The 16,396-nt window shown below is 46.1% G+C and overlaps 1 protein-coding gene across 1 annotated transcript in view; it reads left to right on the forward strand.

Moving 5' to 3' along the window:
- PIK3C2B (phosphatidylinositol-4-phosphate 3-kinase catalytic subunit type 2 beta) overlaps positions 1–16,396 on the forward strand; it is a 60,125-nt gene that overhangs the window by 698 nt on the left and 43,031 nt on the right. The window contains exons 2-6 of the mRNA XM_081866302.1: positions 979–1,079; positions 5,771–5,925; positions 6,500–6,620; positions 15,343–15,454; positions 16,310–16,389. Coding sequence (XP_081722428.1) covers positions 979–1,079; positions 5,771–5,925; positions 6,500–6,620; positions 15,343–15,454; positions 16,310–16,389 — 569 coding nt within the window. The remainder of the gene's footprint in view (positions 1–978; positions 1,080–5,770; positions 5,926–6,499; positions 6,621–15,342; positions 15,455–16,309; positions 16,390–16,396) is intronic.

Consider the following 16,396-nt stretch of genomic DNA (forward strand, 5'->3'; position numbering starts at 1 on the left):
CTACAAAGCTGCCAAGGCTGTTAGGGTTAAGGTGGGTTGAATTGAAAGGAAGTCATGTGGGGAAGAAACACTCTCTCACACTTCATCATGTGCAGACATCTGTCTTTTCTACTCAACCATTTTTTTGGTATCCTAATTTTGTGGTAGAGAAGATGAGAAAGAAATTTGATTCAGTTCACATTTAAAGGCAGACTTAGAAAATTCACACTTTTCAAAACAATATGCAAACTGAAACACAGCCATCCTTCAAAACTCAGTTTTCAGAATTTTGCAGTGCTGCTCTATGGCCAAGCAATGCATACAAAAATACATAATATTAGGCCAAAATGTGCATATAAATGCATATATTCATGAAAGTTACATGTGCGTTAGGGGAAATTGTTTGCAAAAAATGTATTTGTCAGAACAGAGTACAAAATGTGTTGGTTGGAAGAAATTCGTATTAATATGCTGATGAATTTTCAGGTTATGTTTTGTTTTTGCAAAAAATTGCAAAGTGCTGCATAAATGTGGAGAACTGAATTTAAGATTGGAAAAAATGAGAAACAGAGAATAAAAAACTGACAGATTTGCCCAGTTGACAGTGTAGATTGGTGTACCTTCTCCATGAATTGACCCTAAGCACAGATTATATGAACCAATAGCACTTCCTCTTGCACAAGAGGAGCAGAGACTTTTCTCCAGCTGTAGCCCCCCACCCACCCCCAGGCTACATCCCTCATCATTCCTGAGGGTTGCTGACCATCAGTCAGGAGTGGCTTGGGTGAGATGAGGAATAAAGTCTGCAGCATGGAGGAAGAATGAAGACCCTGTTCAAAGAGGAAACTTCACTTGTGCTGATTAGGATATAATCCTGTATACTGAATTATGGAATTAAAATAAATCTGAGATTGGCCAGTGTACAAGTTGGGGGTGGATAGTAGAAACTATATTTCACTGAGAGTATTGTCTCTATTTCCATTTCTTGTTTGGTATCAGACCACTTCTCAACATTATCCTGTGGCCAATGGCTATGAGCTGTTTGAGGTTTCTGAGGAGAAGGATGAAGAGGTTGCTGCTTTCTGCCATATGCTGGATGTGTAAGTACAGGCAACTCCCCCTTTGTGTGGGGGTTGCTTTGTGGGTCTTTGTGTGCGTTGGCATAAGCCCACCCCGCTCCATTCTGCCCCCTTCCATGGTGCCATGTCTATTGAATGGGCACAAAATCGTCACCACCTGTACCAGTCTGGGACTCATCAAAGCACCCTACTTAAGGGGATCCTTTGGCTGCAGTCCTCCTTGGAACTTAAGTATCTACAAGGGAGCCCTGCATCAAAATAGAAGAGTGCTGCTATTCAGAATTCCTCCCAGTCCATTCCAGCACTGCCCCACAGTCGGTCAACGTTCTGTGCCCATTGAGCATGCTCAGTCTTCATTGGGTTGCCTTTGCTTCCCATCCCCTCCAAGGGGGCTCCATAAGGACCAGAACTTACAGAACTGTGGTTGTGGTCAGTATCTGTAAGTGGGACCTATGATAAAATGTTCCGTTGTCGAGTGCTCCTGTTATAGCTGGCCAGCCATACTCTACTGCATTCCATTCCCTCTTCCACCTAGTTTTCCATTATCCCCACCAAACAGTCAGCATTCCTTGGCTACTGAAAATACTCTGAACTCATTGGGGGTTTTTTTGAGGATCTTCCCCTGTGGGGCTCCCTTACCCCCAATTTCCCAAACCTTGACATTTCTCTTGGAGCCTGCCAAGTACCTCCCTCTTTTGCATGGATAGCATCTCCTTGGCTACCTCACCTCTGAACATCGGAAATAGAAGGAATTAAGATAAGCAATGGCCTAACTGCCTCAAGCAATTAATTACTGCTGTTGATTAATCCTCAGCGACTGGGGGGAAAATCCTCTTTGTCCCTAGAGTTTTTGTTGCACTTTGTTTAAGCAATGGCTCCAGTGGAAAGAGTCTAAGCCTGCAGTTGATTGGACGAGGATGAACCTATTTGGGATTATAATTCGTGGCATGGCTTGCGATAATGCAGCAGCAACAGAAGGCAGAGAAGGCATTCCTCCCATGCTTTGGAAGTGAAGGTAGTGGGGAATGTCACAAGGCCAACGACATGGATTGCATACATAGCTCAAACCAGCACAGAGTTTCAGTCTGTTGGTCTGGCTAAGAGTTACCCTGTTATTAGAGAAAACAGAAGTCAATTTTTATGACATTTGGCCAGTGTGATCCTTTCTCTCCATTTTCTTTCTCCAAGTAGCACATCTCAAAAAGATTCAGTGTTCTTCAGATGTACATACATGATATTTTCCTTTCCCATTCATTCTTTTGTATTCTATTTCACCATGTCTAGAGTTAGATGAAGTCTAGGTTAGTGACAATCAACACATCAACTATCTGGGCCTCTGCACTACTTGAGATCATTAGCGGTCAGTGTGGTGGGGCAGCACTGGGAAGCTGCCCTTCCAACATGGGCATTGCTACAACTTACCTGGATGGGGCAGGGTGGCAGATGGGGCAGGGTGGCTAAGAGTTACCCTGTTATTAGAGAAAACAGAAGTCAATTTTTATGACATTTTATGACATCACTTCCTGGTGCAACTTCCTGGTGCAACTGGACTTCTCCGCGACCCTTCCCCTCTGCAGGGAGGTGGGACCAATTCGGATGGTCCGCCCCCGCCACTTAATGGATCCAAATGGTTTCCAGAGAGTGGTAGGGGATGCCTTATCCCATGTTGATGGCCTTTCAGCTGATTCCCTGGTGGCCCGCTGGAATGCGGAGTTAACCAGGGCTATCGACTGTCTGGCTCCGAAGCGCCCTCTCCGATTGCATGGAGCCCGGACAGCTCCGTGGTTTTCTTCGGAGCTGAGGGCGATGAAACAATCGCTGAGACGGCTAGAGCGTCGGTGGCAAAAAACTCACTCCGAATCTGACCGGACACAGGTTAGAGCTCAACGTCGAGCCTACCAAGTGGCGATAGCGACGGCGAAGAAGACTTTCTTCACCGCCTCTATTGCATCTGCAGAAAATAGTAGCAGGAGACTTTTTCAGGTGGTTCGTAATTTAACGGAACCACCTTTACCACCGGGGCTTTGTAAAGACCCCAAGATCTCCTGCAACGATTTTGCAAAGTTTTTTGCAGATAAAATCACTCATATTCGGAAGGAGCTAGACACCACCGTGGGAGCAGGGCTGGGGCGGGAGAGTGCTAGAGCTCTGTCTGGTCAAGTTGCATGGAATCGATTTCAATCCATTACCCCCGAGGATGTGGACAGGCTGCTTGGACGCGTGAAACCAACCACCTGTCTCCTGGATCCTTGCCCATCCTGGCTAATAAAAGCAAGCCGGGAAGGGCTGGGCGATGGGCTCTGCGGGGTGGTGAATGCTTCCCTCTGTGAGGGAGCATTCCCAGATCCGCTGAAAGAGGCGGTCATCAAACCGCTTCTTAAAAAAACATCTTTAGACCCGGCCAGTATGGCCAACTATCGCCCAGTCTCAAATCTTCCATTCTTGGGCAAGGTGATTGAGCGCGTGGTTGCTGAACAACTCCAGGCACGCCTGGAGGATGCGGACCATTTGGATCCCTTCCAATCGGGATTCAGGCCTCATCATGGGACTGAAACTGCCTTGGTCGCGCTGGTTGATGATCTCCGGCGAGCTAGGGACAAAGGTGAGAGCTGTTTCCTAGTTCTGCTGGATCTCTCAGCGGCCTTTGATACAATCGACCATAACATCCTTCTGGACCGTCTAGAGGGGCTGGGAGCTGGGGGCACTGTTATACAGTGGTTTCGCTCCTTCCTCCTGGGCCGTGTTCAGAAAGTGGTGGTGGGGGATGAGTGTTCAGACCCCTGGGCCCTCACTTGTGGGGTGCCTCAGGGTTCCGTCCTCTCCCCCATGCTTTTTAACATCTATATGAAGCCGCTGGGAGAGATCATCAGGGGGTTTGGACTGGGTGTCCATCAATATGCAGATGATACCCAGCTCTACCTCTCTTTCAAATCAGAACCAGTGAAGGCGGTGAAGGTCCTGTGTGAGTGCCTGGAGGCGGTTGGAGGATGGATGGCGGCTAATGGATTGAGGTTGAATCCTGACAAGACAGAAGTACTGTTTTTGGGGGACAGGGGGCGGGCTGGTGTGGAGGACTCCCTGGTCCTGAATGGGGTAACTGTGCCCCTGAAGGACCAGGTGCGCAGCCTGGGAGTCATTTTGGACTCACAGCTGTCCATGGAGGCGCAGGTCAATTCTGTATCCAGGGCAGCTGTCTACCAACTCCACCTGGTACGCAGGCTGAGACCCTACCTGCCCGCGGACTGTCTCGCCAGAGTGGTGCATGCTCTAGTTATCTCCCGCTTGGACTACTGCAATGCGCTCTACGTGGGGCTACCTTTGAAGGTGACTCGGAAACTACAACTAATCCAGAATGCGGCAGCTAGACTGGTGACTGGGGGCAGCCGCCGAGACCACATAACACCGGTCTTGAAAGACCTACATTGGCTCCCAGTACGTTTCCGAGCACAATTCAAAGTGCTGGTGTTGACCTTTAAAGCCCTAAACGGCCTTGGCCCAGTATACCTGAAGGAGCGTCTCCACCCCCATCGTTCTGCCCGGACGCTGAGGTCCAGCGCCGAGGGCCTTCTGGCGGTTCCCTCATTACGAGAAGCAAAGCTACAGGGAACCAGGCAGAGGGCCTTCTCGGTAGTGGCACCCGCCTTGTGGAACGCCCTCCCATCAGATGTCAAAGCGATAAATAACTACCTGACATTCAGAAGACATCTTAAGGCAGCCCTGTTCAGGGAAGTTTTTAATCTGTGATATTTTAGTGTATTTCTGGTTTTTATGGAAGCCGCCCAGAGTGGCTGGGGAAACCCAGCCAGATGGGCGGGGTACAAATAATAAATTATTATTATTATTATTATTATTTGGCCAGTGTGATCCTTTCTCTCCATTTTCTTTCTCCAAGTAGCACATCTCAAAAAGATTCAGTGTTCTTCAGATGTACATACATGATATTTTCCTTTCCCATTCATTCTTTTGTATCCTATTTCACCATGTCTAGAGTTAGATGAAGTCTAGGTTAGTGACAATCAACACATCAACTATCTGGGCCTCTGCACTACTTGAGATCATTAGCGGTCAGTGTGGTGGGGCAGCACTGGGAAGCTGCCCTTCCAACATGGGCATTGCTACAACTTACCTGGATGGGGCAGGGTGGCAGATAGGTAAGGGCTGTGTGGGTGCCCCTGCCAGTACATCTGCGCAACACCAACCTCACTACCACCCTACCCATCCAGGGCACAGTTGTAGCAATGCCAGTGTCAGGGAGGCAGCTTCCTAGTTAAGCCCTATACAGCTACTGCTTGGGATATGTTATCATGTTGGAGGGCAAACAACCTGAGTTTCATTCATTGTTGAAGCACAAATTAATCTCTAGGTCATATGCTCTTTCATACTTACTCCATTTGATTAACCCCACAAGGTAGTTATGAAATTCAAGATCCTTTAAGGCAGGAATCTTAGATTTGGTGTTAGCTTAGCCAAATATTTCAGAAGATCAAATCAGTTATCTGAATAAATGGGAAATTGAGAATCTCAGTAGCATAATACATTGGTATAAATTTTAACAGGGGTCAAAGATGAGGAGATCAAGTGCAAAGACCTTTGACAGTGTCCCCTTATTTAAAAAAAGAATAAGGGAAAAGATGAGATCCTATCAGATGCCGCAAGGAATGGGCATTCAGTGGTAATGGAAACTAATTGTACCCATCTCATTTTGCCCACAGACTTAGATCTGGCTACAGTACCAAGGACTATTCTCTTACTGGTTTTGTCTGGAGTGCTGTCAACCTCAGTCGTGAACACCTTGGCCATGGAGTCAGCTTGAAAGTGACTGTGGTTTACGATAGCCTGCAGGAGCCTCTCACTTTTACTTGTGACTGTAAGTTTTGCTGGTTTGAACTGGGGTGCACTTTCCGCTTGTATCAACAGAACAAATGTTCCCAAACTGTGGTCTGTGGACCACTGGTGGTCCATAAGCTCCATTCATATAGTCCACAGAAAGATGCTGGAACAGGCCAGAATATATGTATTTGGTCTTACTTAATTTTTTTTGGAAGGGGGATGACAGAGACGGGGGCCAAATAGACCAGGGTTATATTATCAAAGAGGCTAACAAGGGCTTGTCATCTTTTATTTTTAAGTAATCCAAGGAGAACCCCAGCAATTTTCAAGTGGTTCCTGGGGGCAATGAAGTGAGCTGCCCTAGAAGTTAATACCACAGAAGACTCTTCTAGATCTAGGTTGGGAGCGTCTGGATGGTTTTCTGGTGACATTTTGTATTGCTGTGAAGGGAACAGAAATATAATCAGGTTCTGGGAGAATTGTGGAGTCTGTGATGCCAGAGGGAGTCTACTGGACTTAGGAGGGAAAGGCCCAGGATGGCAAATTCCAGGGAATGTTGTCTTGAGACTCATCATGCTGTGATTGTTCTCTCCCTCCCCGCCTCCTGGCAGGCTCCTCCACCGTGGACTTGCTCATCTATCAGACTTTGTGCTACACTCATGATGACTTGTGTGATATCGATGTGGATGACTTCGTTCTCAAACTGTGTGGCCTTGAGGAATTCCTGCAAAAGTGAGTCAATGGGCAATGCTTGTCCAAAAAAGTTTAGGCTGCCATCCTATACTCACTTACTTTGTAGTAAGCCCCATTAAATTCAATTAACATCTGAGTAGACATATAGAGGCTTGTGTTGTAAAGACTTCCTGCCTGGTTTTTCTTTTTTCTTTGCCTCCACTGGTGCATTCTAAATCTTGTGCTCTCATGGTGTGCTGCAGAAATAGTTTAGAGACCCTGATGTCTTGTGGGGTGTGGGATGCTACCTATGGAGTGCTGCCCTAACAATCACAATTCTTTACCTTTCGGGACCACACCGGTTTGCAAGCTTTGCACATATCTTGAATTTTAGTGGTCGCTAGTGCTGTGTGGCAGTGCTTACCTGGCTACATCACTGGTGTCACTGCCAGATGGAGGTGGAGGAGGGATGAGGTGGCAGTGAGGTCAGCCTGGTGCAAATGTACTGGCTGAGCCAATCCAGTGCTACTGCTGGTGCATTTGCACCTCACAAACCTCATCCCTCTTCCTTCTAGTAAGTTGCAACAATGCTAGTGATGGGAGATCAGGTAAGTGCTTTTGCCCTATTGACCACTATTGTTCTTTAACCCTCTTATAAAGTGTGATTTATAGATCTTCCCTCTGATCATCAAAGATTCCCCCACCCCATCTCGCAGAATGTTGTGTTAGGCCGTTCCATAGACTTTTCCCACCACTGAAGACTGAAGGACCACTTTGGGATAGAAATCTCTTTAACCCAGATTTCTATTTCCCTGCTTATTTATTTAGTCACTGCCATGTTTGTCAGGATGGCATCAGTCACAATTTCACAGCCTCCATTTGGGATACTTCTGTGACTTCACCCATTTGCTGCGTACACAGTTTCCACTAGTTTAATCATCGCTTGGCATATAACATCCGCTTCTCCCCAAAGCAGGGTGATGTGAAGCCTGGATTATTTTAGCACCTGTTAGGAACATAGTTAGGGCTATGTGATGTATTTTACTTCCTTATTTTTTAAATCATTGAGCGATTCCTGCCAAGACACCCCAGCGGAAGCCTTGGGCTGTGGAAAGATATTGCTAAACCTCAATGACTGTGTTGAAATTCATGTTCCATGGAAGAGTCACTTCATGAATTAGGAAGGTGCCAAGTATCCCTCTTTAGATGACTGTCATGCTTAGTAAGTTGATAGATGAGTCAAATAAGTTGCATTTCTTTAAGGTATTTGTCTTCAGCTTGTGCTGTGAAGCTGTGTACAGTGATGGGCTGACTTAGTGCTTTTTAGACTGATTGGGCTCCTGTAGTTCTCTTCCAGTTCTAGCTGCCAAATGGAGGATGTGCATTGCTTTCTCCCTGAACCCCAACACAACAGAAATCTTACGGAATGGTCATAAATGAAGCAGACTCACAGATAGAATGTGCTGGAGACTGATGCATTCCTTGATGTCATCATCAAGCAGACATAGCTGGAAACTGGGCATTTAAAAGGCAAAGATGGTTTACTGCTATACTTCTGTCTCCAACTGCTTCCGCAAGACAGTGGACAATTGGTGCACTTTGTGATGCGGAACTGTAGACTGAGAGCTGTTGTATCCCTTCCATACGTGGTTCTGCTTTGAGCAAGCTGGACAGTGGGGCACATTCCCACATTTGCTGTCTTTGAGAAACAGTCCCATCTTTGGGGCTCTTTTTTGCTTCTCTTTGGTACTGAGCGGTGTGGTTAGATGAAATCTCCTCTGGGGGAATAATGAAGATACCATCTGCTTTCAGCAGAAAAATCAATAAACCTTGCCTATGGCTTGGCTGTCCTCCACCCGGGAGCTAGCACTCCAAGCTCTGGGCAGACGGTTTAGACCACCCGACCTGCCCTCCTTGACCATGGTGTGCTGCACTTCCACCAAACAAATTACTCATTTATGTATGGAGGCATTGAGAGTGGCTTTGTCGTTTTGATCTTAAGAGCTTGTGGTCCAGTTACAGCGACTGGGAATGCAAGCTGGCAAGTGCAAACTGATTATTACTGGGACTAGCTTGTTAGTGAACAGACTTAAAAACCACAGAGCCCTCTGCGGACAACCATTCTCTCTCTCTCTCTCTCTCTCTCTCTCTCTCTCTGTGTGTGTGTGTGTGTGTGAGAGAGAGAGAGAGAGAGAGAGAGAGAGAAGGGGGGGTACAAGGGAGAGCTCAAGCACTGAAAGCCAGATCAAGGGAACAAATATCCCAGATTTCATTATTTATGTATGGAACACTATGAACGTTTTTGTAAGTCTTGAGGCTATTTCATGCTCTTGTGGAGCCCTGGCAGTGAGCAAAGTGACCTAATCCATGGTTTAACTTTCTCTGCATTGATGAATGACAGTAAGAGAGAGAGTGTGTGTGTCTAAACGGCTCAGAGATCTAACTATATCACTTTTGGCACCACAAGATCTCTTAGCACTTTCGAGCATGCACTGTCTGCGTAGCAAATCTCTTGTGACTGCAATGGAGTCCAGGGATGGCTGCCTGTCGGAAGAACTCAGCCAACCTCTGCAGGGGGGAATTGGGAAACAATGTCCCAGGCTGAAGCCCATAGAACCAGTAGGAGCTATTGAAATATTTCTTATTAGCCCTTGCAATGCTTTCTTATTTTTAAACGGCCACGTTGCCACCAGCAGAGAAATCTCTTTTCTTTTTATGTAACATGCCTTAACTAAAAGCAGAAACAAGAAATTTGTATCAGATGAGTAGAAGCTACACTGCCAACCTAGAACCCACAGGCGCCGTGAGTTTTTCCCCCTTTTAAGTTGTGTTTTTTCCTTGCAGAGGCATCTGGCACTGTATTTATGGAAAGCAAAAGGCCTGTTCATGAATTACAGTCTATATCATAAGTGCAAGCTAGCAAGGCATCTGGTGGCTGCACAGGCTGCAGAGGGGTGGCCATCTCCTTGCTGTTCAAATAATGGTTTGGTGATTAATGAGCTGGACTGTGATTGTAGACAACTCTGTTTGAATCCAGCCACTAATTAAAATGGCTATTGGGTCCTGCACATAATGCTTCCTGGCCACCCCTCCCTCCCATAGTGACCTTACTCATATTTGTGTACTCTCCTGCACATCTGGGTCCCTGATTTGTTCTCATGGGTTGCACCCTGCCTGGAGGTTGTTTTCGTAGTCCCAGGTGTCTGTAGCTTCCCAGCTTGTAAACAAGTAATAGTGAGACGTAGCCACGGCAGTAGAAGCAACAAATTCTGGCTCCCGATCCCTGTGGAAAACCCTTCTGTTAGGGCTCAAAGACCATGTGCAGAAGGCAAACAAACTCTCTTAAGGTCCTTAAGACAGCTTTCTTCAACATGTGGGAGTTCAGGCCGCTTTTAAGACCTGGAGGGCTGAAATTCCCCTCAGGGCCATGGTACAAGGGCCATGCTGCCTGTAGCACTTGAGAACAGGGCGAGTTTTGTTGGTGTGTAGCCGGCCCTGTTCAGTCCCCTTGCTCTCCTAGAAAGACAGCCTTGTAGAACTATACAGTGGTACTTCGGGTTAAGTACTTAATTCGTTCCGAAGCTCTGTACTTAACCTGAAACTGTTCTTAACCTGAAGCACCACTTTAGCTAATGGGGCCTCCTGCGCCGCCGGAGCATGATTTCTGTTCTCATCCTGAAGCAAAATTCTTAACCTGAGGTACTATTTCTGGGTTAGCAGAGTCTGTAACCTGAAGCATATGTAACCTGAAGCGTATGTAACCCGAGGTACCACTGTATTCCATGTGCGCTGCCTCATGGCTCTGTCAACGAAGAAGAAATGCCGCACCCTCTGGCTTTTAAAGCTTACGCTTCGCAACATGGGGGCACAATTTTATTGTATCCGTTTGGGAAGTTTAGCACAATAATCTTGATATGAATAAAACTGGTGGTTTTTACGGGCCTGCAAAATCTCTGCCCGAGCTAAAAAATGCAGGCATTCCCTGTGCAAATTGGCACGCAGGCTGCGCGCACCCCCCCCTTTTCCGCACGTAGATTGAAATGAAATGAGCTGACCCTTCTCTCCGCCTGTGTTGTACGCCTGCCTTCTTGGCAGGACACAAAGTGCCGGATGCAGACAGCAGAAATGCTCCTTGCTTGACCTTCCATCCGGATGGAAATCTCTCTAATGAGCTAGTGTGCAAATGCCCTGCTCTGCTGCAGCAGCGCCTTCAAAAGATATTTAGAAACCTCCTCTTTTTTGCAGTCGAGCTTCCCGTCTTCCCCAAACCCCTTCATTGTTTGGGTAGCAGGATTCTTCGCTTCTTGAAGACAGAGAGGTGTTTTGGGTTTTTTTTGACAGGCCTACCTTCAGTTCTTTTCACACCACCAGATAGAAACTGGAGGAGGATGAAGTGAGGGTGTCATCTTTGGACAGCTGCCCTGCACCCCCTTTTCCAGCCCTCCTCTAGTGAGGGACGCTGGTTGGCCACCAGTGAAATTGTCCAGAAAAGCCCTGCTGCGACACTACCTCACAACAGTGCTATTTGAGCAATTAAAAATGGGAGCCATTTGGCGCTTTCTGGAAGAGTGCAGCTACCGTCCTCCTCTAGCAATGGTGAGCCTGCCTTTCTTTCACTGTGTTGGAGCAAGGGAAGGAAAAGCTCCTGCTATGTGGTGGTTGGGGACTCACGCCAGCATGGAGGGACACCAGGGGGTGACAGGCAAAGTTCCTTCACACCTGGAGTTCATTTATTTAATTTATTTCATCAAATTTATGCACTGCTTGATAGTAAAACGAAAACCTCAGCAACATTCCTCTTCAACCAGGCCTTTGGCTGATTAATATTCTACGGCCTTTTAAACGTGTTTGGGGGGAGGGTATTTTTGTTTTTTTTAAACTATTTATTTTGTGCTTCTATCCTGCATTTTTATCTTGCAAGCTGCCCGGAGATCTTCAGATGAAGGGTGGTATAAACAAAACAAAATTAAAAATATGTAAAGCAATGAAATCAAGAACAATTGATAACTGTACTTTGAAACATGCAAAAGCTGGTCGTGAGATCCTGTTTGACAGTGCTAGGCAAGCTGTTAGCAACTAAAAGGCAAGCTATAAAGCAGAAAGGGACATAGCACAGGCTTTCCACATTCTGTCCATCTTGGTGCAAATGGCCAAATTATTTTATTCTTGCATGTGACAATCTCTGAAATAGACAAAGTGCTGTTACCAGTGCACAGTTGAAATGGTTTTAGTAACCAGTCCAATTGTTACATTGGGAATATATGGCAAAAAGAGGAAGGCTTTGTTTCCTGCAGTAATGTTATAAACTGGCGGCCCCTCCTTCCAGACAGCTTCCCCTAGGACAACTTTGCTGCAGTTTCAGCTTGATGCACTGCAACAATTTTGTTGCTTCTTTTGCTGACTTGGCAGTTAGCTAGCAAATTGCTTTTATTCTCAAACCACATGCGCTTGGGGCATGTACCATTTTGTGGATTTGCTGAAGGCAGTCTAAGAAATAAAAGCGAAAGAACTCTGGTTATCTTTTGTATTTTTAAATGTTCTTATTTGGAATTCCATAATGATTTTATGAAGTTCAGAAAAATAGTACAGCACTAGAATGGGGGGAATTTGTTAGGTTTTTGTCCAGGCGATATCACATGAACAAATCCCAGTCTCTGTAATAATAATTTTCCTGTGAACATTTTAATTTGTTTGAGCGATAAAACCTTTTGAGCACTGCATTTCAGTTCCAGTTCTAAAGGAGAGATTTTGAAGCACTGGATAGCATGTTAGAAAACTAGTGACAGCTTTTATTTAAACATTTTGTACATGTCAGCTAAAAGGCAGGATAGATGTGGAAATGGAGGTCATGTCTGCTCCCACAAATTGATTTAATGGTCATTTAAATCCTAGAATGCTGTCCAAATCCAATAGACTTTAATGGGATTTAGGGTCGAGATACACGTGTCTCCTTCAAGAAGAGACTGTTGATTTCTGTTTGTTGTGAGGATGAGCTCTTAGGCTTTGTGTTGAGTTTGTTTGTTTACCCCTTTCCCCCAAAAAATCCTGGTATGTTTATCTGTTTAAATATATATAAATTCCCTCCCTGTCCCCGCATAGAAGGCAATCTTAAAAATAAAGGAACTCAAAGCATGGATCAGGGTGAGTGGGAAGAGTAGCTTCCTGAGTCTTGCAGTGGCTTGTGAATCAGCACTCAGCACAGTCCGGCAAGGAGACAGGAGGTTGCCTAAATCCCACATAGACTAGCAGGCAGCATTCTGCATAGCTGATGCCTCCTGGAAACAAACAAACAAACAAACAAAAAGATGCAGAAGTTTGTACAGTCATACCTTGGGTTGAATGTGCTTTGGGATGAGCGTGTTCGAGTTGCGCTCCGTGGCAACCCAGAAGTAACGGAGCGTGTTACTTCTGGGTTTCACCACTTGCCCATGCACAGACGCTCAAAATGACGTCACACGCATGCGCAGAAGCGGCGAAAAGCAATGCGTGTGTGCGCAGGCGTGCCATCGCTGGTTATGTTTGCTTCTAGATGCAAACGGGGCTCCGAAACGGATCCCCTTCGCATCTAGAGGTAAACTGTACATCCATCTCAGAATGTCTGTATCCACCTCTGCCTTTAACTAAGCTCTGATCTGCACGATTGAAGGTGAGGGGTTTTCGCAAACAACAGTCTCCTGTTTCCCTCGGCTTTTGACACAAGTGCCCTTCTGTAGACAAAAGCTAACATTTTAATTTTTTTACATCTCACTGTATGCATTTGATACTGGCTCTCATATATATAAAACAACCATTCCTGGTGCATGCCAAATACTTAAAGAAGTTCTGGAACTTCATGTAGCTCAAACTCGAGAGGTCAGGCAAACTTACCTGTGGTTACTCCTTGCCCGACATGCCCAGACTTGAGCCCAGATACCAGGCAGGGACGTTGAATGGAGTGGGTGGGGGGAGTCCACCTACAGGAGACACACGGAAATAAATCTTCCATAAAATATACAGATCCTTCTTTTCATAGGTTTCAAAGTGCCCACACCCATTCAGGTTGCAGCCTTGAGAATAGAAGCGGCAGAAATTTAATCTGCCAGCCAGGCAGGGAGGCTTCTCCTGTGGGACAAACACTTTAAATTGCACAAGCACAAACAGTGATAGATGCTCCTTTTAATTGAACATATACACATATTTTCAAGCGCGTAGGAACATAGGCAGACCATTGGTCCACCTAGCTCTAGATCTTTTACACTGACCACCAGCGGCTCTCCAGCATTTCGGACAAGGACCATTCCCAGCCTTACCTGGAATTGAACTTGAGAGCTTCTGCACGCAAGGCGGATGCTCTACCACTGAGCTGTGGCCCTTTTCCCAGAGTCTGAAGCAGGCCAAGCAGTCCATCTAGCCAGTATCTTACTGGCAGCAGCTCTTCAGGGGTCTTGCCCCATCACCTGCTACCTGATTCTTTTCTAACTGCAGATGCCAGGGACTGGACTTGGGACTATCTGCAGGCAAATCCTGTGATGTAACACCAAGCTGTGGTCCCTCCCAAGGCCCCTTGCCCTTCTGTTAGCTCTTGTCACTTCCTTCTCACTCCCTGAGTTGATCAGGGAATATATGAGAAGCACATCCCACATTTGCCCACAAACTGCAATTACACTTTCTTTCCCCTTTTGCTAAAATGACAGAACAGCTGGGGGTGGGGATGTGTGGCAGGACAGGAGGGGCAGCAGAGCAAGCCACTGAGAGCAGCAGCAGGAGGCCCTCCAGGCTCGGTCCAAATTAAATGTTTTCAGGAATTCCCTATCTGCTTAGGGGCAGGTGTTACAAGCCAACCTGAATAAGAATGCCTTGTGGCACTTCCTGAAAATGAATGCAAAATCTTCCTTTTGTGACCCTACTCTCTTTTTTTGGCTATCTCCTTTTTCCAGCTGTTGAGGTCTGAGCTGCTTCAGTATTACTACTCTACTTGTCTTTCTTCCCTTTAAAAACACAGCACTCCCCCCCCTTCCCTCTCTCCTGTCTCTGCAAACTGGCTTTCTTGTGTGATGGCAGCTATGCTAGTCTAGGCCAGGATGCAGGCTCGACATAGATAAGAATTGACCCTTTCCTCTGGCAGGTGAAAGGACCAGACTTCCTTTCTGTCACTGCCCTTCCAGCAGGGCTTTGCTGCTTCTGTGGGCACGTTTCATTAGAATCGCAGGCAATGGCTCAGAGGTTGGCTCCAGGGCTTTATGTTACAGATTTGGGTTTGCAAAGATGCATGTGGGTCTTAAGTAGACCGTACTGAGAGGTCATGAGTTACAAGGAGGTTGCAGGACAGTTAGAAATAGCCAGGTGTTCAAGTTGTGATTTGGCTAATCTTCCTCTCAAAGATTCTCCGCTTCAATACATTTTTATCATTGTTGCAGTTCAGGGTTAAACATTTTTTAGAATTCACCTGATGTACATATTATATTTAATCTTTCATTCTTTATCATTCCTGAAGCTTTCGAGTTTTCTTTTGGACATTCTTGAGTGTTGCAATTTTTTACACTGGGTGGGGGAAAGTATATACATTTAATTGACGCCTATCTATGGGATTTGTAGACCTCTGATTCTCAGAGAGCAAAACTGAAGTATATAAATATTACTTGACACACCCAGTGTCTTCAAGCCAAAGCAGTTGGAGAGCTAGGATATATTAGGTGCCGGAGGCTCCAAGTAATCTGCTCTTTCCTGCCTGGTTTATCCTCCATACAGCACAGGGGGAAAAGCCATTTAGTTACAATTTCTTGATGTGTTTGCATCCTTTCAGCAAACATCCACTGGGAAGTCATGAATACATCCAGCACTGCAGGAAGTTTGACATTGATATCCGGCTGCAGCTGATGAAGAGGAAGGCTGTGCGCACTGACTTGGCTAGGACGGTAAGTATTTGCTTGCTAGTGAGCAACAGAACTGTGTGATGTCTCTGCCATTACTAGTACAGATGGAATATGTGCTCCATCTTGCCTAAGGTTGCAGGTCCAATGGTGGCATCTAGAGCACTGTCTGTTCCATCCATACTGGATCTGTTTGGATTATTACAGCTTAAGGATGTGGACAGCCAACCACCTGCCTCCTTGACCCTTGCCCATCTTGGATTCTTGGAGCCAGTAGTAGGGGGTTGAGTGGGTGGGTCCCAGGAATGATTGATGCCTCACTGGAGAAGGGGGAAGTACCATCTGCCTTGAAGGAGGCAATGTTGCTCCTCCTCCTTAAAAGGACCTCCCTGTACCCAGAAGTGTTAAACCACTGAAAGGCCCTCTCCTTCCATGTAACTCTCGGGTTTTAAAAGTGGGTGGAACCGGAAGGGGGGTGGTCTGGGAGAGGGGATTCTCTTTGGCAGCCCCTAAGTTGCAAAACCCCCTCCCCACAGAGGTGCGTCAGGCATCTTCACTGTTCAGCTTTCAGCAAATTCTGAAGAGGTACCTATTAACTCTGTTTTTTGACACCTGAATTGTATATTTTTATGACCTGTGCTATTTTTGTGATTGTAAGTTGTTTTGAACTGTTTCCACCCTGCGATCCTAGGGTGGATGATGGGTAATAAAAAAATAATAATAGTAATGCTAAACCAGCCCATGGCTTAGCTGCAGCAGGACCAGGGGAGGAGCGCAGTAACCATGATTTTGCTCCAGGAACCTGCATGTTTCCTCATTCACACTAAGCCATGGTTTTCCTTAGCGTTACATGCAAATGGAGTCAAGATGCATGTGAGTAATTAACCTTCACTTATGCAGGTGAACGATGACCAGAGTCCTTCCACGCTCAACCACTACGTTCACCTCCAGGAAAGGCCAATCAAGCAGACCATCACCAGGTAAAGA

This window comes from Podarcis erhardii (genome assembly GCF_964252035.2).
Source record: "Podarcis erhardii genome assembly, chromosome: 6".
In the NCBI taxonomy this organism is placed as follows: Eukaryota; Metazoa; Chordata; class Lepidosauria; order Squamata; family Lacertidae; genus Podarcis; species Podarcis erhardii.